General features: G+C 35.3%; 1 protein-coding gene across 1 annotated transcript in view; it reads left to right on the top strand.

Annotated features, from left to right (window-relative positions):
* The first annotated feature begins 6694 nt into the window (after positions 1–6694).
* Positions 6695–25756, top strand: part of LOC135775426 (uncharacterized) — a 47434-nt gene continuing 28372 nt past the window's right edge. Inside the window, exons 1-10 of the mRNA XM_073814121.1 lie at positions 6695–7160; positions 7486–7740; positions 7829–8155; positions 10100–10354; positions 17222–17536; positions 18743–18985; positions 19150–19455; positions 20831–21073; positions 23545–23759; positions 24272–24333. Coding sequence (XP_073670222.1) covers positions 7031–7160; positions 7486–7740; positions 7829–8155; positions 10100–10354; positions 17222–17536; positions 18743–18985; positions 19150–19455; positions 20831–21073; positions 23545–23759; positions 24272–24333 — 2351 coding nt within the window. The 5' untranslated portion in view covers positions 6695–7030. The remainder of the gene's footprint in view (positions 7161–7485; positions 7741–7828; positions 8156–10099; positions 10355–17221; positions 17537–18742; positions 18986–19149; positions 19456–20830; positions 21074–23544; positions 23760–24271; positions 24334–25756) is intronic.

Below are 25756 nucleotides of genomic sequence, written 5' to 3'. Positions count from 1 at the left end.
GTAAATATATAAATACATTTATTTATTTATGTTTTATTTGTATAGAGACAGATCTTAAACATGGAAAAAACTGAAATGACAGCCATCCATTGCATGTATCCTAGTGCTTGAAGTTCAAGCCAATTAGTGCAACACTTTTTATTATAATAATAGTAACACAGCGATCAAAAAAAATAAATAAAAATAAAATAAGTAAGTAAAGGAACTTTAATTAAACATGAGTACAACATTGTAGCTGAATAAACCATGATGTGGTAGCTGTTTTAGAAATATTAAAACTTGCCACAGATTTTAAACAATCAGGTAATGAACATGCTAACAATTCTGATAAAATATCAGACATTAAGACAGTAATTTTTAACCCATGGCATGTAACTTATTTCCAATCAGTGTGACAACTTCTATGTTACAACACTTCCCAGTTCTGCCAATGGTAATAAAAAAACTATTTAAATAAAAAATTACAAGAAACCACAGGCCTTAAAAAAAATATTTTCTGACACATACTGCCTTGTCAAAGTAGTTCAGTAGTCTAGTGGTGCTCAGCCAACTTAAACCATGGTAGACCTATGAAAAGACCTGATCAAACATTTTTAAACAGACAATTTTATTTGAACAAAAGTGATACACTACAATTGTGTTTTTAGCACTTAAACATTTAACCCTTTGTGTAAGAGATACAACAGTATGATCATAATTTAAAACCTGTGCTATTAACAACATGTGATTGTTTTAACAACATTTATTAAGTTATTGTAACATTGCCTGTTTTGTAACTTATCTGTAAATTTTCTACAATTATAAATGTAAATGTTTTACTATAACCAGTAGGAGATGCTCTTGTACATTTCCTCTCAGTATGAGTTTTAATGGACATTTCCTATATTCGTGTGCCTTATAGGAAATGCCGGCACACAGTTGGGCATAAACAATATTTGTCTTTGGGAAAGCGTACTAAACATAAGATGATAGAGACTCCTTGTGTTATTCAGACATATTTAGATTTATCATCACACTGCAAAAAAAAAAAAAGACTTCTTTACTTATTTTTGTCTTGTTATCAGTAAAAATATCTAAAAGTTCTTAAATTAAGATGTATTTTCTTGATGAGCAAAATGACCAAGGAAAATAAGTCTGGTTTATAGACAAAAAATATTAACTTTAAGCAAATTAGTGCTCAAAACAAGCAAAAAAAAAATCTGCCAATGGAATAAGAAAACATTTCTTTAAATAAGTTTACTTTTTTTATAAACACTTAATTCAAGAAAATAATTCTCATTCCATTTGCTGAATTTTTTGGCTTGTTTTAAGCACAAATTCGCTTTAATTTGATATTTTTTGTTTAAAAACTAGACTTATTTTCTTAGGTGATTTTGCTCATCAAGAAATTACATCTTAATTTAATAATTTTTAAATATTTTTACTGAAAAAAATAAGAATAAAATAAGTAAAACTAAGTAAGAAAGTCTTTTGTGCATTTACACCATTTAACAATGTTGTGATTTTGCTCTTTAACAAAATACTATTTTTAAAATCACTATGTTGTCTTAGAGAATAAATTAAAAATCTTTTAATAAATAAAAATTTTAAAGTAATAATGCAGGAAGTGTTTTCGTTTGTTTGTAACATTATACTAATGTGGTTTAATCATACTGTGCCCTATCAATTCATCATAACTTTTTTAAAAACTTTTTATTGTTTATATTTTTTTAAACCCAAATAAATGGTTTTCTCATACTAAATTCGTTTTTTCTTATCTTCTGTTATTCTGTTTAATTTGAACATTATGAATCACGGGGGTTTTAGCTTTGTTTGTTTGACATACTGTTGAAAAGCTTTTCCTTTATGTGGGGAGGAGCATTCATGATCTCCTGCTTTTAGTTTCCATTTTGTCTCCAGTAGTCCAGGTCATTGAATCAGGGGGAGGAGCACATTTCATTAGTGGATTTTTCTCCGGAGGAGTCAGTGAGGGGACGGGGGAGGTTCTCCTTGAAAAGGGTCTGAGTTTATCCCAGAAATCATGTGATCTCTAAGAAAGCACATGCCCAACAATGCTTATTCAAAAAGGGGAAGACAAAAGAAAAGCCCCTAAATCCCCCGAAACAAAGTGAAACTACAAGTGTCGACGGAAATAAAAATGGATCATGAGTTGAAGGACTAAACTTTAACATGAACTGTGTAAAATCACACTAAAACACAGCTGACAAGTGTCTGCATCTGATAATTTTCTCAGGATGTCAGCTACAAATAAAGCTTTTTTACATGAGTGCTGCATGAAAATAATAATACCATATTGAATTATAATTAAAGTAAAAGTGCTGCTTTCATTAAGTACATTTTGAATTTTTGATAAAAACAGGAACAAGATGTAGAGTCTGGAATACAGTTTATAAGATAAATGTTACGTATATGTCAAAGTATCTTCCTGGAAATGGTGCTTTTCCTGGAAAGAGGAACTTGCTAAATGAGGAATATAAGACGCATTTAACAAATCTACAAAGGTCACTCTGTAAGGGTTAGTTCCAGTCATTGATACTGATTAGCCAAAAGGTGTGTTTTATTTTTGATAATGACCAATGACCCAATAATTCTGAGTCACTGCATCACCCTTAGCAACATAAACATATGTGAAACCTCTGTTGATGTTCACAGTCGCTCAGGGACTATTTTATCTGGAAGACTTTTAGTGATTTTACTTCATGAAAGTTGTGTTGATAATTTTATTTTATTTAATATTTGTATTACATCAGTGCCCTTTGTTTTGCCTAAAAAATCACACAAGTAATGTTATTAGTAAGGCATGTTTGTAAAGGGACTTAAAGCTGGTGATGTATAGAAAAGAAGCCACGGCTGAAGAGGTTGCATTCACTCAGCTTTGCGTTGTGCAACACCCTTTAGGACATTGTGTTTCTCTGTGTATGACTGCCAGTTCTTTTACATGCTTTCAACACTGATACTCAACCTTAATAATAAAGTTTAACAGTAACAGAATTGACTAATCTGGACAACAGGAATTTAAGATTTTAGGCTATAGGCACGTAACATCTTGTGATCCATGACACAAAGTACAAAATTATTATTAACAGAAAAAAATGACTTTGGACACCAAGGGACGGTTTCCCGGACAGGGATTAGATTAATGTGTGAGCTGTCCAAACTGAAAACAACTTGCACTGACATATCTTAAAATACATCAGTGCCCTTTGTTTTGCCTTAAAAAATCACACAAGTAATGTTATTAGTAAGGCATGTTTGTTAAAACGAATTATATATCCCAATTAAACTAAGGCCAAGTCCTGGCTTAAGATAATCCGTTTCCGGGAAACCACCCTCAAATGTACCTGCTTTTCTAAGATCACCAATATACACAAGTAACTAAAACTAAATGTTTGTATGCTTTGAATTTTTGTACTATAACAGTGCTTGAATGTTGTTGGTGGTTGGCTGGGCACAGCTTGAGATATATAATTTATGTCCATTGCACAAATCAGGCAGATAAGTTATCTTCCAAAATTTAATTCTTAGGGGCGGTTTCCTGGATAGGATTTAGTTAAATCCCGGATTAGGCCTTAGTTATATTCAGATATTTACAATAGGTAGGTTTTACAAACAAACCTTATACTGGTGTGCATCCTGAGAAAAAACAATAGCACTGATATATGTTAAGACAGTGGTTCTTAACGTTATTCCTCGAGGCCCACTGCCCTGCACATTTTGTATGTCTCCCTTATTTAACACACCTGATTCAAATCATCAGCTCATTAGAAGGGATCTCAATGAACTGAACTGAGTCTGTCAGATAAAAGAGACATACAAAATATGCAGGGCAGTGGGCCTCCAGGAATAACGTTAAGAACCACTGTGTTAAGATATGTCAAGGTGTTTTTAAATTAAAGCAGCTCAAACATGCATTTTAATCTGGGACTAGTATAAACCCTGTCCAGAAAACCGTCCCATAAAGTTAGGGGACTGTTAAAATCACTAACCTAGATATCCTTAATATTTACCATTTTATCAGTGAGTTTTATAATGTGTTATACCACAGGTTTGTTGAATGATTGATTCTGATTGGCTGAAAAATGTTCCATGGGTGTTAATTATTTTTCTTTATAAAATGGTGAGCTCCAATCCTTGATTTTGATTGATCAATGGCTGTGCTTTATTCACGATAAAACACGGCTGTGATCGCTTCATCCAATGGTTCTATTTATCCCTGTGCCCTTAGCAACAACCTTAGCAACCACACGTATCAGTTTTAGAACGCCCTTCAGCCGTTACTTATTCACGATACAGCACAGCCTCTGGTACCTTATTGCTTACGTAAACCGCAGACCTAATTTGTCAAATGTCTTAAAAATAGCCACCAGAGCAATGTTTATGGTAACCATGGTATAAGCGGAATAATTGACTCCAGTCCTTTAAATTATTCGAAAATAATGCACACCCGTGGTGAAACGGCACTCCGCGAGGTATGCATTATTTTCTTATAATTCAATGGCCCGTCGTCAATTATTTCTTACATATATAACATTGCTTAACATAATGAATAATAACATTTATATACAGCCTAGTCCCACGTAATTATTACGTACCTATTGTCACGTAATTTTTTGATTCTTTTTCGTGATACTGTCACAAATATCCGCGTTTTTTCGTGATCGTATCACGAATTTCTGTTTATGTGTCATTTTCACGTATTGGTTACACAACTGTTTTGTCCTATTTTCTAACCATTGTCGCTTTGGTTTAGGGTTAGATTTACATAAAATGACATCCTTACCCAAACCCAACTGTAACCCTAACACCAGGTAACAATTTTTTAAAATTTAGATAGTATAAAAAAATAAATAAGATTTTTTTTTATAAACCAGTACTTAAAGTGACATCTTAACGCAAACACCAAATCTAACCCTAAACCGAAGCGAAAATGGTTTGAAAAAGCAGCTGAGTAATCAATACGTGACAATGACACAGACACAGAAATTCGTGATACGTATGCATTATTTTCTTATAATTCAATGGTCCATCGTCAATAATTCCTTACATATATAACAATCCTAAACATAATGAATAATAACATTTATACGCAGCCCAGTCACATGAAATTACGTACCTATTGTCACATAATATTTTTATTATTTTTCGTGATACTGTCACAAATTTCCGGGTTTTTAATTTAGAAAATAAAAGAAAACAAATCAGAAAAATATAGTATAAACCAATACTTAAAGTGACACCCTAACGCAAACACCAAATCTAACCCTAAACCAAGCAAAAATGATTTGAAAAAGCAGTTGAGTGACCAATACATGACAATGACACAAACACAGAAATTCATGATACGATCACGAAAAAACTCGAAAATTCTTGATAGTATCACGAAAAAGAATCAAAAAATTACGTGATTATAGGCACATACTTTTGTGAGACTAGGTAGCAGCCTATAGGAATGTATTGTCACTTTCTATTACCAGCTGGTGGCGCTATGACCATAACTGTATAGGATTTTATAAACAATCTACACATAAAGCAACAACACCAACTAAAATGCAACAAAGCACACAAAACTGTGTGAAATGTGTATGTTTACACTGGCTGTATGAGACTGTGCAGGACACTGTATCAGTGCTCCTAATCTCTTTCACATTCTCATGGGAAGACCTTCAAAGCTCTTAAAGGGCAAGCGTATAACATTCATTTCACAATCTTTTTTTTTTTTACTCATAATGTTTGTTATTTCCTGCCTCCCTTCAGACAGCCTCCCTAACTATCCAGTATCACATTACCATTTTTGTGTTGTAATGAAAAACTGTTAAAGAATTTGCTCTTGACCTGTCCTTTATATCCAGCTGCTGTCTCAACACATTCCACTCTCTTACATGCACACAGACCTCCTGCAAGCCCCCCGGATATTAAGAAAAACAAATTTAATAAGACTTGCACAACAATAGCTATTCCCGTAACACACAAAGTATGCTGTTATATGAAAACGTTCCCATGTTTTATGAAGGTATTGCATGCATGTGATGAAGTGTGTGTTGCTAAGGTTGATAAAGACATTTTACATTTTAAATGACTGCTTCATTATTAAATCTCCTATGGTTTTGGAAGGCTTGTAAGATGACACTCTATACTGAGAGAAAACACAGGGATCTCTGTGCTTTAGTGACCTGATACTCTACATACTCCAACTCTTAAAGTTCCTGAACTCCTCTTATCAGGATCTAACTAACCTTCCTTCCTCCCTTTCGGATTTTCCTGTGACACAGATTTTCATTAAAAACACATTGAAATCTTGTGGCGTGTATGGGATTGTCGTGTCCTTAATAGTTGTATTTAATCAGTGCATTTTGGCCAACTCTGAATGGCTGTGTTCACAAATGTAGGGAAATGCACTCCCTCTAAATAAATACTCATCTAAATTCCTGAGTATGAACAATTATCAAACATTTTTCCAAACCGGAACTCCACCCACTGCAAAATAAAGCTTGTAAGGTTCTCTATTTGGTTTTTAAACACTCTCAGATAGGTATGGGAGACCGGGGCTAGTTGTCACATCTTAAAATCTTGGCTAGAAAACTTTAACTATATGGAACAAGTTGTCACAAAAACCAGGCCTGTTATAGGCTACATTTTAACTGGATTGTTTGGTTAACAATCGAAGAATTGTGACAACCTGCCATGATAAATGTGACAATGTTTAATGTAGGCTAGAGTTGAATGTTGCCTTCGTTTATGTTGTTGTGTTAACTTACTTTTGCCAGGGAAAATCCAATGTGACACAGGAAATCATATTTTGTGTGAGGAAAAATTGTAATTGGAAAAAATGAAGTAACGTTCTGGTGAAAGCAGATTAGCTTGTGAATGTGGGACATTCCCGCACTCCTCAGGGTTATAGAGGAACAAACACGTGGTCAGTCGAGTAACGTTAGTCTCTCTCACTTCTTTAACTCAGACTGTGTGTGAGCTGTAGCGCAGTTCTAACGGGATCGCTTCAGAAAGCACACCGATCATCAAACAGGATTTTACAATGCAGACACGAGCACTGGTTTATAACGCATCATTACGGATTAACGAAAGAAGACGACAAACGTTTAAAGTAACGCTGTGTCGCTTTTTTACGTGTTTTCTGTATTTATCATGGGTCTCGCAAGTCGAGGGTAAGAATTTAAGTATTATTATTATTGTCAGTGTTATTATTATGCTAAAGATTAGAAAATGTATATGATAAATCGAATAGTTCCAATGCACTTATTTATATTGATCAAACACCAAACACTGGTCAGTTAGGACTCACTTATAACATGTCTGTCTTATTAGCCTATTATGTGTAATATTTAAGTACCGTTATTCTGCCTCACAACAGCTAAGTTTTTGTTGCCTTTGTAATGCTGGTTATTTGAAGGAAACATATGACGACAGCAAGACTCTTGCTAATACCAGATGAGGGCGCTAAAGTTATCACAATCTACTATATTTTAACAGGCACCTGCCAACTTCAGTTCAACCCCCCGAGAGTTGTTGTGGAGTATGGCAGCTCTGTTTCAGTGAATTGTAGCATGGATGCCACACCTGATAAGATTGGCTGGGAATCCAATGTAGGATCAGTACACCTGATCACAGACAAACTAGTCACCTGGAAAGTGTCCAACCTGAGCAAATGGGAAATACGACCACAGTGCTACATGAAGTACAATAGGACGACAGCATGTGAATCTTTTCTCCCAATCACCATTTACAGTGAGTTTCCATGTGAGTTTTGACTGAAAAGAATATAATATCTACATTCATTGGTGTAATATCAAGTTTTTCAAATCATCTTTCACAGAGACTCCAGATAGTGTCTCCATCAGCACAGTGAATCACACAGGACCAATGATAGAGGGATCACAGTATAAGCTCCAGTGTAACATAACGGAGGTGGCTCCTAGAAATTTCACTGTGAAATGGTTTAAAGGAGAGACAGAGGTGTATAGTGAGACCTTCAGTGACACCATCAAGACTCCAGTGACTAAAACATCTACACTTCAGATCACTGCAAACAGATCTGATGATGGAGTTCAGTACAGATGTGAAGCAGAGCTGGAACTGGGAGAAGATGGACCTCAACCTCCTCCTAAAATGACATCAGAACCCTTCAACATCACTGTATACTGTAAGTCTATTGATTTGTCCGTTTTTGTTGTTATGCAAGAGAAAATGTAACAGACAATATTGAAGTCTTAATGCCGGCCATGTGAAACAGGGTGTTACTTGTGGGATTTCAGAGACAGTGGGAGTGGAGACAGGAATTTTAAAGGGGTAGACTCTAAAAAAATCTGTGCTAAATAGCACTAAAAGTGGTTCACTGGCTCATAATCATAGGGGAACCGTTTTAAGTGCCATATAGCACCTATGTAGCACCTGTGTAGCACCATATTGTGCTATATAGAACCATATCTTGTGCTATAGTGGTGCTATATCACCCCGGTATGGTTCTTCATAGGTCACAAGCTGTATTAAAATTAGTCTTCCACACATGAAGTGTGTCCACACCAAAGCGTTTAAATGTAGCTGAAAACGCCAGGCAGACGCCAACTGTAGGCGCTTTCACTTACCAGCTTTTTTCAGCTGAGCGCACTGTTTACTATGATACTTCTGCTTTGTTTATCAAACACTGAATGATGCGCCGGTGGATTGTTGTGATTTTGTCCCGCCCCTCCTCCACTGTAAATGGACGGCTGAGTGAAAAGTGACATTGACGAGCTGAGATTTTCACCCAACATTGAATATTTTTTAATTCTCTGCACTCAGCACTGAGCACTGAAAAACGGTGCTGGTGCTCAGCGCCATCAAAATCCACAAGCTGCTGACATTTTAGAAAAGTGCGGTGCTTCCAACTGGAAATAATTGAAAACATATGCCACCATAAACGCCTTGGTGTGAACGCCTTGGTGTGAACGCCCCATTTGCTTACAATGTCAGAGTACAGGCAATGCCCTGAAAGCCATGTATTCAACGTTTAAGTTGTTGTATTTTGGCTTCAAATTAACTGCGTTTTGTGAAGTCACCTCTAGAAACACATCTAGAAACAGGGACAATTTAAAAATAAAAAAGACAAAGCAAAGTTTGTAAAAAAATTAGCTGTCTTTGTATCATCACAATTATTGTTTATCTAACACAGTTTAAATGTTTCTTTATACAGGATATATATTTTAGGAAAGAGGCCCCTCGCTAAAGATTTATGTGTTTGGTTATTAGTGTCAGATAGCTTTTCCTCTTTTCAAATTGTAACTGGTGAGGTCTATGAATGTAGTTGTTTGAGTTTCAACATCCAAGCCTAAGCTTTAGTCTGCACTACCTTAATAAAAATCTAGCAACTTACTATGGATCATTCTAAATGATAAAACTACAGTATTAACTACAGTATTAATAACAGATTCAGCTCTTTTGATTAAACTGAAACATTAAACTTGTTATTGTGACTGACAACTACTTTTGTATTATTGATTAACATGAAATGAGCAGGGGCGGCTCCTGACTGCTCATCCGAGGGGCGCAAATTCAAAATAAGTGTTTGGAGTGTCATATGTGTTGCTCGTGTTTTCAAAATATGTGTTTGTTGCGTCATGTGAACCATGTGCATCACGTGTTTTGTCAAAATAAGTGCCTGCTGCACACGCGTCAAAACCATTTATGTTAAAAGAGATGTTCACGTTCACAAAATACACGCAAGACACACACTTAACAGTAAACTCTGATTACGCATGAGATTATGCGAGTATCTGTCAAACGCAAGCGTCTCTTTTATCATAAACCCTTTAGATGCGTCTGCAGCAGGCACTTATTTTGACAAGACACATGATGCACACAAGTTTTCTCGACGTGCCGAACACATATTTTGAAAAAAGAAACCACACACATGACGGGCTACATACATGTTGTGACGAACTTCGCATCGAGCGCCCTCGAAAAAATAAGTCACCGGCCACCACTGGAAAAGAATAAGAGCCAGTTTTGTGATTTCTGGTCAGTTTTATTCTGCTTTATTCTGAAGTCCAATCATCACTTCTTATGCTGTCTCCTTCTGCCCTCTTTTTATTTGTTTCAACAACCTCAGTTAAACCAGCCATCAATGAGACCAAACTGCCCTCAACAGTGTCTGTGATTCGAGGCTATCCTGTGCGGCTTGTTTGTGAAGCAGACGGTAACCCAACACCAAACATCAGCTGGAGCAATGGCAGTGGCAGTAGATTGAAAACAACAAATGAAAGTCTTACTCTGGATGAAGTTCCAGATGGTGATGCGGTTTACACATGCACTGCAGTCAACATTCTTGGCAAAGACACAAAAAAAGTAGAAGTGTTCATAAAAGGTAACTATGCATTTTTGTAATATATTGCCATCTGCCCGCAGTACAGTACTTTATGTTTGCTATAGTAATCCTGACAGTAATATTTTAATTTCTGTCACAGTTTGCTGTATAAACAATAATCTTATTAGAGAACAGAACTGTGCTTGTTTCAGAATCTAGCCTATAGTTTTTTCACTCATACTAAACTAATTGCATGATGTAGATTACATTATCAGTGCATTAGTTTACATTACAAATGGAAAGGTGGTTTTACTTTGCTTTCATGGTTTCTTTGTCTCAGAGCTGTGTGCTTTTGACCCCTCTTTAACCCTAATAAGTCCCTTGGGGTCAATTCTTCCCCAAGCCACTTTTCTTTAGTTAAAAAACATGGTTCCCTTCATCACAGTGGAATAAGATTTTGTGACTTTTCCAGATTATCTGTCAAGATTCATAAAAAAAACTGGGCTTTATTCGGTCGTTTTAAAGAGGTGTAAAAAAATCACCAAAAGAGACCTTTTGGGGGTAAAAATTACCCCAATTGAAATGAATGGGAAATGCAAAAAAAAAAAATCATTTTTTTCTCTTTTATTTGTCAAAAAAATCAATGCATCCAGAATAAATCTGAAAATTTTAACACAGAAAGGTAGGCCTGGTACTAGAGCACAAATGCAATATAGAAAATACTGTTCAATCACACACACACACACACACACACACACACACACACACATACAAACACAAGGTATGACTGCCACAGAGAGTATTTTTTACAGAATTTGGCAAAAAACAGCCCCAGATGCAAAACAAAGATGTAAAATGCTCACGCAGGTGTGTGCGCGCAAACACACACACACACAAACACACACACACACACACACACACAGACACAAACACACTTACATTCAGTCAAATTTCTGTGGCATTTTGTAAAAACAGACATTTCAAAATGCATCAAAAACTACAAAAATTCTACCATTTGAAATAATTTTTATTTTTAATGTCCTTTCTAATGTTTATATAAACATTAATTCACAAAATGTATCACTAAAGTACTGATGTTGAGCAGTTGGCCACATACAGTAAAATGAATGGGTCTCTATTGGCATCTGCTGGTCGAAATTATTTTTTCCTAAACTGTAATTCTTTTATGGTTTTTTTCTAAACACCAAATGGCCGATATCAACACATAACATCTAGATCAATATCTAAAAACAATTTAAATCAAATTTAGATCATAACTTATGTGAATTTAAAAGGAACTCTAACGTATACAGGAAAATAGGGGCTTATGAGGGTTAAAATATTCAAAACATTTTTAATATTGAATCTTGGCTGCTGTGTGATAACATTGAGCATCTGGATGATGTTCTTTGGTTTGTTTGTCTTTTGTCTTTCTATATACTGAGAGCTTTCGGGTTGCATCATCGTTTAAATGGATGAATTGAGAATTGTACAGAGTATATTAGTTCGATTTCTAAATCGTGATGCAGGATAGAGATGGAAATGAAGTATGCCTTGAAATGAACTGAAGTAGTTTTTACAGTAGAGAAGACCAACTAACTGAAGGCTTTCGATTGCTTGTATGTGATGTTGATCTTTAGCCTGTAGGGTGTAAATGACGCATACTGATTCATTCGTATTATGTTTTTTTTGACACAGAGAATTACGTGCCCATATTAGTAGGCATTATTGTTCCTGTAGCAGTGGCCATCATAGTCATCTTCATCTTCATCTACATCACCTACTACAAAAAAACAAAGATGGGCCAATATATCCTGAGGAATGTTGCCAAAAATCCACAAAGCCAAAATGGACACGCAGCACAATTCATATGAGGACACTTAGCAGCAGCAATATCTTCTTTAGGTCCGTTTCATCTGCTGAGCCCACAGTGAGATCAGTCAGTCCACAGAGAGGATTTAGATTACAGAACTTTGATTTGTTCGTGTATCAATGTGAATGTGAGCTGCTAATCGTACCTGACACTGCGATCAAAAGGCACCGTAACGCATCATCAAGTTATGTGTTTATCTGTCTTAGTCTTTTAATAATATTTATTATCACCAGCTGTTAAAAAAGACACTGAAGTAAAGGCTTACAGAAAAAAGATCTTTTGACCTGTGGGATCAATTGATGTAAAATTTTTCTCACTTTTTGTATAAAATTTATTTTCCCTTATATTAACACATCATTTGTAAATAAAAATTTTTATAATAAAAGGATTTAATGATTAACTTTTTTTAAATGCATAATAAAACATTTTTATAACTATATTAAATTCAGTCATATTTTCTTTACATGGTAACACTTTACGATAAGGCTGTATTTGTTAACATTAAGCTCACATTAAGTAACAATGAGCAGTATGTTCGGAGCATTTATTAATATTAATACATGTCAATTTCAGCATTTATTAATACATAAAACATAATAAAATCAAAAGTTGTATCTGAGATCTTCAATTTTATTGAAATTAACTACTAACGTTACCAAAAATGTATGTTAAAAAAACGATATTGTTCATTGTTAGTTCATGTTAACCTTATTGTAAAGTGTGACCCTTAATATTTTATTTAACTAAATAATTAATGAAAAACATTCCAGCTTTGACATGACGAGGTTATAAATGACATTAAACAGGAAGTGATATAGGAAGTATTTGTGGTATTTCATAGAATTTGCACCACATCACAGTTAAAAAAGTTCATGATCCCATCCCATCATGCATTGTTTCCCTATAGTCACAAGGTGGCTGGTGATGACTCAGAGTGCTTGGGCCTGTCATTGCTGCTCACAGATTTATAATGCCCCTGATAGATTTCACAATGCAGAGCTTTGTGAACACACTTGTTGATGACATGATGATAACTGAGAAAGTAAAGCTAGAAAGTAGTAGATAGGACTGAAGTGCAACAGCAAAGTGAAGACCAGTTGTTGCCTATGGATATATTGTGACTATTGTATTAGTACCTCTATGCTTTTAGTGATGGTCTTTCACAGAACCAAAAAATAAGTATTTCTCAGACTTCTGTGTCATTTTTGTGCATTTCATTTCTAAAATTCTGTAAAATATCAAAAGTCTTACAAGGAGCAAAACTGGCTGAGAACATTAAAGATGTTATGTTTGTGTTGCCCATAATGGCAGGCTGTGGTTGTATCCAATATACATTATTGTAAGATGAAATAGGTTAGTTTAGATGTTTATTTGGGCTACATTTAAGCTTCCAGGGCGGTATGAGATTTTGGTGTTATGATAACCTAAAACAAAAATACCACGATTTCATGGTGTTGTATTAGCATTGCAACACTAATATGTGTTATTTTCAAATGCTTGCATATATACAAACAACAACTTTTCAACTGGACACAATACATTTAATTTTTAAGCAATATATACAACATGCATGCCAAGTAAAAATAGAGCCTTTAAATTATAATATTTTTTCAAAACAGGAAAAGATTGTAATATATATTAAGTGTAAACATCAAATCAATTACATTACTTAATGATTTAATTAATTTTGCGTAAACACAGCTCATATACATTAGAAACAGTATCACAGAAAATTGTAGTGGTTTTGAAACCTTGACTCTTTAAAGGAAAACACCACCGTTTTTTATATTTTATGTTCTTACCTCAACTCAGAAGAATTAATACATACCTATCTTGAGAACTATATTGTATGGCGGAAGAGCACTTAGTTTGCAGCACTTCGACCTCGTGCGCTGTTTTTTTTGTGCCACCATACTTAAGACCGTTTCACACGGTACGCGGCAACCGTGAGTGTTTAGTTCTTTTTCAATAGGAGACATGCGGAAAGCGGCAAAACAGGGGTGGTTACAGAGCTAAAGCGGAGTTGGTCCACATGCCTTGCTCGTGCACCCAAAATCCTGTCCCTTCTCCAGACATGGCACTTCATGGCAGGCGTCATTGAAGATAAACATATTTGCACAAAATGCTGCACAAAATGCTTCTAATACAAGAGAAAAGCTAAAGCGGCGTGGCGATTTTGCCGCGTACTGTGTGAAATGGCCTTTACTCGTGTAACTACTCATGTCTTTTAATAGGGAAAACATGGAAGTGTTTGGTGGCTTCTAAATTCATCCCTGTTTGGATCCTAAGGAATGAATGGGGCTAGGCTAAAAGCTAACACATTCACGACACACTGTACAAAGATAAAGTGCACACATTGAAAAATATAGAGATGTATTAATTTGTCTAAGTGGAGGTAAGAACATGGTAAAATATTAAAAAACTGTGGTGTTTTCCTTTAAAACCTCGGTATACCTTAAAGCTGGTAACCGGACCATCATATTTCCAGGGTTTTAAAATGTGTTTGTGTTGGGTAAAAACAAACAAAATAATATCCTAAGCCCTGATAGTATAATAGCACATTATTGTAAACTATTCTCAAAAGTGCCAATCACTTTAGCAGTAAAATGTCTTTAAATTTGAAAAATTAGGCTACATCATGTACCTTAAACAACTAATAGTGGGTCATTTCGGTCACCATGTCATGCAAAACATATTTAAGTGCCGTTTGATGCTTTAGCTTCATTGGTTTTGAACAAACATCCTATTGTTAGGGTGTTGAACAAGACCGGGCTCTGAATGCCCTATTCAGCCCTATGCCCAACCGCAGCACTTTAGTAGAAAGAAAACAGAAGTCATATAAGGACACATTACTTCTTTACATGATAATATTTTCTTAATACTTCTTCTTTGCTATTTAAAGTCATTTGCGCTATTATTGAAAGCTATAGCTTTGGCCTGTTGTTTCAAATATAATCCACAACCCAGAATACATATAATACAGAATAAATGTCTTGTGCCAACATGTTTTGTGACTTATTGACTGCAGGAACTAAAATACTGTAAACTGAATCATTTCATTTAATGTAAATTATAATATTGGACTTTTTTGTATGAAAAAAATATATATTTTTGTGTTCAATCACCGCTTGATTTTAAATGTAGCCTATAAATTAGGTACTAAAACTGGTTGAGGGTTAGATTAAATAGTCCTACACAGGCACCTCAGATGCCCATAAATGCAGAGTCGACGCTTGATGGGAAACCAGTTTGAGTTATATTGTGTAACAGGTAGTGTTTTGTGGCAAGATATTCTAAACAATACTATCGGTCTTAAAGCCAGCCCTTACATGTCTGGGCAACAGGATGTTATAATCTGATAAACAGTGTAGGGCTTCAAACCGGCATTTCCCATATGAAAACTACTATTAAAATTATACTTTTCTATAGTATTTAGCCTACTATTGTTAACTGTAGTATACAGTATAGTCTATTAGCCTATAGTATAGTACAATTACTATAGTGTATTACAATATACTGTAGTGTATACTATAGTATTTACTATAGTAAAGTTCAAAAGCACTATAGTTTACAGTTGTAAATATAATAGTATTTATTATAATACACACTATATGCTGGTTGTGACTGTGCAAATGAATAAAGTTGGAACATTGAGTTGAGATCAGTGGGGGGAGGGCGGTTTCCCATTAACTAAACCAGGAATTCGAGGGCAGACTGGGCAGAGTTTTCCTGTCACACCGATATGTTCCGTTACTTCTAATGCTAGTCGACGTCCTTTAACACTGTAGCTTGTGAAAAACAGTGGATGTTAAGATGCCGCCGCGGCTCCGTAGTATTCTCCGAGTCCTCGCGTGTCTCATTCTGGAACTGCCGTGGCAGCTGCACGCGCGCAATGGTAGGACTTTTATATAAAGGGCGACAAAAAGAAGCTTTGCGTTTTTCTTTCGCTATTGCATCACGGCTCGATTTAAGTGTTCATTGTGTAAATGTCTTGCGAAAGAACAACGTTGTGAATAAGATACATGTGGATTTGTTAACATTCACAGTCTGTTTTTAGCTGTCTGACCGCAGCCAACTCAGCCATAACTGAAGTCTGTCAGCAACGGCAAAAATATCCGGTAACTTGGAGTTAACGTTAGTCTGGGAGTATAAACAAGCTAGAAAGATCAGAGATACTCTTTTACAGCTATGTAACGTTTCAATATAAAGAAATATATGTTGACGTCCAAGTGTTTACACGCTTGCTGTTAGTCGTTTAACTTAACTGTGACGTGAAAGATTATTGCAGATAAATTCATTTGGTCTCTTCTTTAGTAACGTTATATGTCGTTTATTAACACTGAATGTAAGCCAGTAATCGTTGTTTTTAGAGTATAAAATAGTTAACTAGAGTATATTTGAACCTTTTTCATGGCATTTAGTGGCATTTAGTGGAAACTCCTCAACAGCATTGCTGACCACACAATAGGAAGTTAACAATTTAACTGAATGGGAGGAAAGGCCAGCGTGATTTGATATTGCTCTCTGCTGTATGGTGGTCTCTAATCCATAATGCTTGGGCAACCAAAAGATGTATCAAATGTGTCTGTGAGAACCCAGCTAAACCTACCTTCTCTGGTTCTGTTCCTCATCTGTGGTTTGACCCTGTAACAGTCTTTAAGAATTTGGCTGAAACCCATCTCTTCTGCCAACACATCACTTGATAATATCTCTTTTTTTCTATCCTTATCTTTACATTCCTTGTTCAAAAAAAAAAGACTAACCCATGGCTGCGTATACTGTGTTAGATTTGATGAGACTAGTTCTAGTGCACTTATATTGCTGTTCTTATGTTGCTCTATTTGCTTCTATTGTTTACCTCATTTGTTAGTCGCTTTGGACAAAGCTAAATGACTAAATGTAAATGTAACTAAATATCATGTGCATAATAACATTTTAGGTCACATGATATGTTGATGCTATGTCAATTTACTTTATTTAAATTGCACTGTGGTGATGAGTTCATGTATTTCTTTTACCTGTTGCATTCATGCCTAATACTGTATGTCTTCCAGGTATTTATATCAAACAAGTGAATCACAGAGGACCAATGATAGAGGGGTCACAGTATGAGCTCCAGTGTGATATTGTGAATGTGGCTCATGTTAAGAGTCTCACTGTGAAATGGTTTAAAGGAGAGAAAGAGGTGCATAAAAATACCTTCAATGACATCATCAAGTCTCCAGTAAATAAAACATCTACACTACAGATTACGGCAAACAGATCTGATAATGGAAGTCAGTACAGATGTGAAGCAGAGAAGAATGTTGAACCAGCAGCTCAAAATGGTTCAACATTGAAATCCACATCTTTCACCATTGAAGTTTATTGTAAGTATTGATTGATCTTAATGTCTCACTGTGGGAGAAATTGGTTTTATTCAGGGTTCCCACAGGTCCTTGAAATCCTTGAAAGTTAAAATATTTCACGATTGAAATCAAAATGTACAGTTCAGTGTAAGTATTAAATGATCTTAATGTCTCACTGTGGGGAAAATTGTTTTTGTTGTTTATATGGTGTTTTAATAAGACATGTACAAGCCATGTGCAAATTCATAATTTAACACCATTGCTCAGCACAGGGTTTCCATGGGTCCTTGAAATCCTTGAAAGTTTGTGAATCTGAGGGAAAAATTTCAAGGCCCTGGGAAGTTTTTGAAAATATTCATACATAGATATAGGTCATTAAAAGTGCTTGAATCTATTTTATGCAAAAAGTTTCTGGAAAAAAATCCATATAATTCCATGTGTAGTGTAGGATAATATCATAAAAATTCTAGACTTTGCTTTAAATGCTTATATCTTCTGTATGCGAATGTTGATTCATACCAAAATGGTTTTTTTCACAGTTATGTTTGACACATGAAAAGTTTCGGGTTACGTATGTAACTGTTGTAACCTGAGAAGGGAACGAGACGCTACGTCTCCCTTGCCATACTTCCTGCGTCCCTGTAACGTCGTCTGTGGCAATCTTTCATATAGTGATATACTTTCTGGCTCCCTCAGCACCCTGTCTTTGTCGTTAAGCCTCACTATTGGTTGAATTTGACATACACATTCAGACGCACTTACCCCTGGAGGCGTCCCCAAAGTGTCACCGCAGTGACTCAGCACGAGTTCCCTCGAAAGGGAACTGTAACAATGTATCTTAAAAGATAACACAATGTAACCTTGCGCTCACTTGAAATGTGCCCCACATTTAGTTCTTGAATTTGAGGATATTGGACCTGGAAAGTCCTTGAAAGGTTTCTTGAATTTGAAGTTAACTAAGGTGTGGGAACCCTGTTTATTGTTGTTTATATTTCTATGTTGTGTTTTTACCAGAAAAACTTTCAAGCTTCAAGAGTACCCAAAATAAATAACTTATACTTGACTTGACTATATTGGGACAATTAACAATATAGTATTCCTTGCATGCAGAAAAATAAACCTAAATAAAATCAGTAGCGTTGTTCATTGTTACATCTAGAATTTCTATTCATGCAACACCTCTTATGCTGTCTTCTAATATTACTCTATTTGTTTCCACAACCTTAGATGAACCAGTAATCAATGTGGACAAACTGCCCTCTCAAGTGCCTATATTTCGAGGCTATCCTGTGGTGCTTTCTTGTGAAGCAGATGGTTACCCAACACCAGAGATCAGCTGGACAATCAACCACAGTGTTTCAGTTAAAGGTGGAACTCTTAATATAACAGAGGCAGCATCCCAGAACATTGTCTGCATTGCAAACAATTCTGTTAGCAGTGATAGCAGAGAAGTAAAAGTGGTCCTAACAGGTAAATATGCTTTTGTGTGTATTTTTGCATTGCAACAAAGATATGTCACGTTCAGAATGGGCCAGGATATTTGTTTATATGTTTGTTTATTTATTTATATATCTTTGATTACATTAACATGTTCCACTATTTTTTACATGTTGCATTTATATTTAATACTGTAGGTCCTCAAGATATTTATATCAAACCAGTGAATCACACAGGACCAATGATAAATGGCTCAGAGTATGAGCTCCAGTGTAACATTGTGAATGTGGCTCCTGTTAAGATTCTCACTGTGAAATGGTTTAAAGGAGAGAAAGAGGTGCATAATAAGATCTTCAAGACACCATCAGTAAATGAAACATCTATACTAAAGATCACTGCAAACAGATCTGAAATTGGAATTCAGTACATATGTGAAGCAGAGATGACCGCTGAACCAGCAGCTCAAAATATTTCACGATTGATATCAAACTTTACAGTTCAGTGTAAGTATTAAATTTTCTTAATGTCTCACTGTGGGGAAAATTGTTTTTGTTGTTTATATGGTGTTTTAATAAGACATGTACAAGCCATGTGCAAATTCATCATTTAACACCATTGCTCAGCACAGGGTTCCCATGGGTCCTTGAAATCCTTGAAAGTTTGTGAATCTGGGGAAAAAATTCAAGGCCCTGGGAAATTTCTTAAAATATACATTCATAGATACAGGTCATTGAAAGTGCTTGAATCTATTTTATGCAAGAAGTTTTCTGGGGGGAAAATCCATATTATTCCCTGTGTAATGTAGGATAATATTATAAAAGTTCTAGACTTTTTAAGCACACGTGCTAAACTGTTCGCTTTAAATGCTTATATCTTCTGTATGTGAATGTTGATTCATACCAAATTGCTTTTTTGCATAGTTGTGTTTGACACATGAAAAACATCTCAAGTTACGTATGTAACTGTTGATAACTGAGAAGGGAACAAGACGCTGCGTCTCCCTTGCCATACTTCCTGCGTCCTCGCAATGCCGTCTTTGGCAATATTTCATAGCGATATACTTCCTGGCTCCCGCATCACCCTATCTTTGTCGTTAAGCCTCACTATTGGTTAAATTTGATATACACATTCAGACACACTCACCCCTGGAGGCGTCCCCAAAGTGTCACTGCAGTGATGCAGCGCAAGTTCCCTCAAAAGGGAACTGTAACAATGTATCTTAAAAGGTAACACGATGTAACCTTGCTCTCACTTGAAATGTGTCCCCACATTTAGTCCTTGAATTTGATGGTATTGGACCTGGAAAGTCCTTGAATTTGAAGTTAACTAAGTTGTGGGAACCCTTTGAGCATTTTCTGCATAAATTTGGAGACCTGTAGTTTTAAATCACCTTGGTTTCCAACTTCACAAACATGTGACCAATCATATCAACACAGCTGAAAGAGCGGATCAGTAGTTTGAGTTATAGTTCGGTCCTTTTGAAGCTTCAAAGGTTTTTTGGTTACTGGGAGTTCAACCATGCCGTTTCACTACAGAGCCATTAATAAGTGGACTGTCAAACAATGGATTGACAGTTCAACCAAAAATTTAATTGTTTTACTATTAATTTATCATCATCTCATTTGAAACCCAAATTTCTTTCGTTGTTCTTCAAAACCCAAACACAGATTTCTTTTAGAAAGTGATGATGAATAACTCTACTTTACTTGTGTCATATATTGGGACAATTAACAATATAATATTCCTTACATTCAGAAAAATAAATCTAGATAAAATCAGTAGCACTTTTCATTATTACATCTAGCATTTCTATTCATGCAACACCACTTATTCTGTCTTCTTTTTTTCCTTTGTCTTTGTGTGTTTCCACAACCTTAGTTAAACCAGTCATCAATGAGACCAAACTGCCCTCTGAAGTGCCTGTGTTTCGAGGCTATCCTGTGATGCTCACTTGTGAAGCAAATGGTTACCCAACACCAGACATCACCTGGAAAACCAACGCCAACAATATAATTAATGGTGAAAATCTTACAATAACAGAAGCAATATCTCAGAACCCTGTCTGCATTGCAAACAATTCTTTTGGCACAGTCCGCAGAGAAGTAAACGTGGTCCTAACAGGTAAATATGCTTTTGTGTGTATTTGGCATTGTAACAACGATCTTGGGTTACATTGAGAATGGGCCAGGATATTTGATGTATTTTGAAGTGCCAAACCTGACAGCTATGAAAGAGCTTCTTTAAGACAGAATAATCAGTCAGTCTGATAAGGTCATCTTGAATGGCTTTAGAAATACTTATAATTTAGTTACTCAAACACCTTAAAGTTCCAGCGTAGTGGCATTTTTAGTATTTTACAGGAATGTTAATTACTGTATTACTACTAAAAATCTTACAGTGGTGGTTTTTAAAGGGCACCTATTGTCCGATTCAAGTTTTTAAATTTCCTTTTGTGTGTGAGTTTGTATTAGTACATGTTAATGATATGCAAAAGTTACATACCCCAACGTTAACGATGATGCGAGTTATCGTCTCCAATGTAAATCTCTTTTTTTTGAATACAACAAACACATGGATTGTAGGCAACAGTTTACTTCCTGGGATTGGTGATGTAGACAAGACCAACATTATCATAATTCCTCCCACTTGGACTTACAGCCTGTAAATTAACTCTTGTTAGCATTTCATTGTGCGCAAATCTTTCAAACATGGTAAGGAGCGTCACATTTCCGGCTGACGTCAGAGGTATATCTGACCAATCACAACATACAGATTAACTGGCCAATCAAGGACACAGAGCTTTTAAAATCTGTGCATTTCAGGAAGAGAGTGAAATCTGGAGCTACAAAAATGTACGGTATGTGGAAAATAATAAACCATAAACCAAGCGATAACGTTGTATTATACCAAATACACAAAATAACGTAGTTTTTAGCAGGGAAATAGGTGCTCTTTAACAGGTTGGGTCGGGTTTTTAAACATAAACTTATACTGTATGTAAGTTTTTGCCATCAGAGGTCATATTTTTAAAACAATAATGAAGACGAAGATTGACGGAGAAGAACGTTTTTCGCAAGCTCTCTCAAAAAAAGCCACGCTGATATTGATCTTTGTGTTTTTTTTCTGTTAGTCCCAAACCCTGCTTGCTGCAGTTGATCTAAAATTAAGTTTTTGGATTTTCAGTACTCACCAATGAATAATCGTGATTCATGATGACTAAAGGACACAACTGCGACGTGCTAGATGCTGTATAACCAGCACTTGCGCATTAGTCCACATGTTTAGTCACATTTTCATAAATCATTGAAAGGCGACAATAGGGCTAGGGCCTGGGACGATTAATTGTGTGATTATGCTTGCTATATTTCTCAATGAATTACGGTGAAATGCCGCTATATCCAAAAGCCAGAGGGTGCTCTCTTGCAGAAACTCAATATGCGCCACAAAAGAAGTACCATTTACACACAGCTCCATGCAAATTGGCGCAAATCTTTTCAGGTATTTTCATGATAATAAAGAAAATGAATAATGATTATGTTTGACAAGTAAATGCATGTTATAAATGACAAAAATTCAGTGATTTTAGATCGATAAAGGACTTCCTACCCATCAAAGAGCCATAATTCATGTAAGAGCTGTGCATAAAATCGCCTTTGCGATTCAGAATCGATTCAGAGATGTTAATTAAATGTATATGAAATGCGATAATCGTCCAGACCCTAGGTGACAATGACAAGGGAAAAACATTTTAAGTAGTAAACAGTAAATTCTCTGGATTTATAAATCCATGGGAACTTTTGGAATATGTAAGTACACAACCGCATGAAATATATCGGAAACACTTCATAATAGGGGTCCATGAATCATAATGAACTAATACCTAAAAAATTCTTACTAAATATGAAGTAATGGTGAGTCATTATTAACTACAACAGGACTCATGACCCAACACATGAATTCATTGTTAATTAATCGTTTAGCTGTAAAACATTTTTATTACATTGCCCAGTAAGCATGTATCCCCATTGGCAATGTTGACTATGATGTGAAAATCTTATTAATTAGGTGAAAATCTTATATAACTTATAAACCTTAAATGTTTTTTAAAGGTGCAGTGTGTAAATTTTAGCAGCATCTAGTGGCGAGGTTGCGAATTGCAACCAACGGCAGAGGCCACTGCTCACCCCTCACTTTTGAATCGCATAGAGAAGCTACGGTAGCCGCCACCGGAAAAACATGTCATTGTCAAAGACAACGTAGAAAAAAGTTTGTCTGTTAAGGGCTTCTGTAGAAACATGGCGGCACAAAATGGCAACTTCCACGTAAGGGGACCCTCATGTATGTAGATAAAAACGTCTCATAAGGTCATAAAAGCAAAATGGTTCATTATAAAAAAGGTCTTTATACAACCCTGATAATATAGTTTTGTATATTATTTTGCATTTCTGTCAAGAGATCTTTCTAAAAATTACACACTGCACCTTTAATAAGTATTTGCATTAGGCTTTAAAAAATATTGGCACTTCTGGATGAGACCGTTAACTTTTCTTTCATGGCTAATGTTTTGATTTGCCTTATTTCTCCTTACACAGAGGACTACCTGCCTTTGATCGCAGGCCTTGTTGCTATCACAGTGGCAGTCATATCAGTTATCTTCATCTTCATCTACTCCATCTACTACAAGACAGCCAAGATGGGCCATTATACCTTGAAGGACACCAAACCTTGCACACAAAATGGAAAGATAGCACTTAATGGCAAAGACAACACTATCCCAATGAAGAAACTCTCTAAGAGCGATATATTTGCTTAGGTTATGAATCTCTGACTTTACACTATCTGCTGAGCCCCGCAACCATAGCCATCTCAGACTGAGAGAAGCTTGTAAGAGGAAATGTGATGGGAAAATGATTTTCACACTGGAAGTCTCTGGGATTCTGCTCAGTTGCTGGTTATTAGCAAATGTGACATTTTACGCTATGATGCCGTATGATACGGTATGAAGAAACAAAAACACTATGAATCATCATGATACATCCTTAACGAAAAATATTGACAAAACAAAAACTACATGCTTAATACTACCTTTTTGTAGGTGGAAGGGAATCACACGCTTACAATACTTCTGTTACTAATAATTCTTAAACCAAAGACATTTTAATAAGTATTTCCATTGAGATTTTCTAAAAGTATTGGCAATTCTTTATGACACTGTTTATAACTTTTAATGCTCTTGTTTTTAACTGCTCACTTAGATATTTAGCACTATAAGCTTTTTATTATTTCACTTGAATTATGTTTTGATTTCCTTTATTTAAGGACTACCTGCCTTTGATCAGTGGCCTTGTTGCTATAAGTGTCCGTTATCTCAGTCTAAGAATGTGCATTAACCGTGAAGTAATTCTGCTTGGATAAGTAATATTGCCTTGTATACTGATTGGAGGAAATCACACACTTTTGTTTGAATTTTGCATATTCAGTAATGAAAGTACTCTTTTGTATATGTCTCAGGCACATAGATCATATTTTTATTTTTATGTTTTGTAAATGAAGTTCAATATTGAGAATAGCTGAGGCTGTTACATCATTACTTTAATATTTTATTTCCTCTAGAAAAAGTGGCACTTTAGAGGTTAGAAATGGAGTTTAAAGACGTAAAAACGTTTGGAAGTGAGGATAGCTGTGGGATTATATTGAAGGAATTTCTGGAAGTTGCCTAGGAATGGGCCTGTTTATATGTGTTTATATATAGAAGGAACTATATGTAAAATTTGTGTGCCAGTTTTATGGCTCAAGCAGTGTAATATTATGAAATCCTCTCATTAAATCTCTGTATTTTTATGTAATCGGTAAGACTTTACAATAAGGTTGTATTAGTTAACATTAGTTAATGCAAAATGAATTAGCATGAACAATTGGCTTTAACAAGATTAAAGCCCCCCTAACCTAGAAAATGCACATCCTGTTATTATACAAATCCATATTTTCTTCTTTGTGTAATCTCATTTAAAGCGAAATAGTCACACAAAACAGGATGTCATAACCGCTCACAGACGCCACCTTATGAGCGCATACTTCAATCTTCTGCCAGATCCAGGTGAAAAAGTAGTACACTTCCATAGTGTACTTAAAGTGCTTTATTTTCGCACACTAATTTTGTACTAAATATACTAAAAATTCATCTTTAGTACTTCTTAAGATGTTCTTAAGATAATCTAAGTGTACTTCACTGTGCTATTTTGAGACACCATAAATATGAACTAAAATGTGCTAAAAATGTATTTAAAAAAATTATTTAGGTACCACTGTGTATGAAGTGAAGTTCAATACAAGTGTTAACTAAATAATTAATACAGAGACAGTATGTTAAAAGTCCATTTTAGTTCATATTCATGGTCAAATGTCCATGTTCAACATTGTATTATGAAAGATCTGTGGAGTATTTTGAGCTGAATCTTTACAGACACATTCTGGGGATACCAGAGACTATTTGAATATTGCTGAAAACACCTAGGTTAGGGGCCCTTTAATAAATGCTGAAAAATGTTATTATTAGTTTGTGTTAGATAATAGATTCAGTAACAAATACAACCTTATTGTAAAGTGATACAATGCACTCTTACCCAATAACCTAGAGGGGTTTATATTTTATTAATGAAATATACACTGTTTGTACAGACACACATCACACAGTTTATTAAAGCATCTAAGTATTTTAAGAAAAGAAACATTTATTTAATAAAGTTGTAAAAGAAACATTTGTGTTTTACTGATCAATCTGCATTGTATCAAGAAGGTAAAGTG

This window comes from Paramisgurnus dabryanus, chromosome 3 (genome assembly GCF_030506205.2).
Source record: "Paramisgurnus dabryanus chromosome 3, PD_genome_1.1, whole genome shotgun sequence".
Taxonomy (NCBI): Eukaryota; Metazoa; Chordata; class Actinopteri; order Cypriniformes; family Cobitidae; genus Paramisgurnus; species Paramisgurnus dabryanus.
This window is presented reverse-complemented; position numbering and strand designations above follow the sequence as displayed.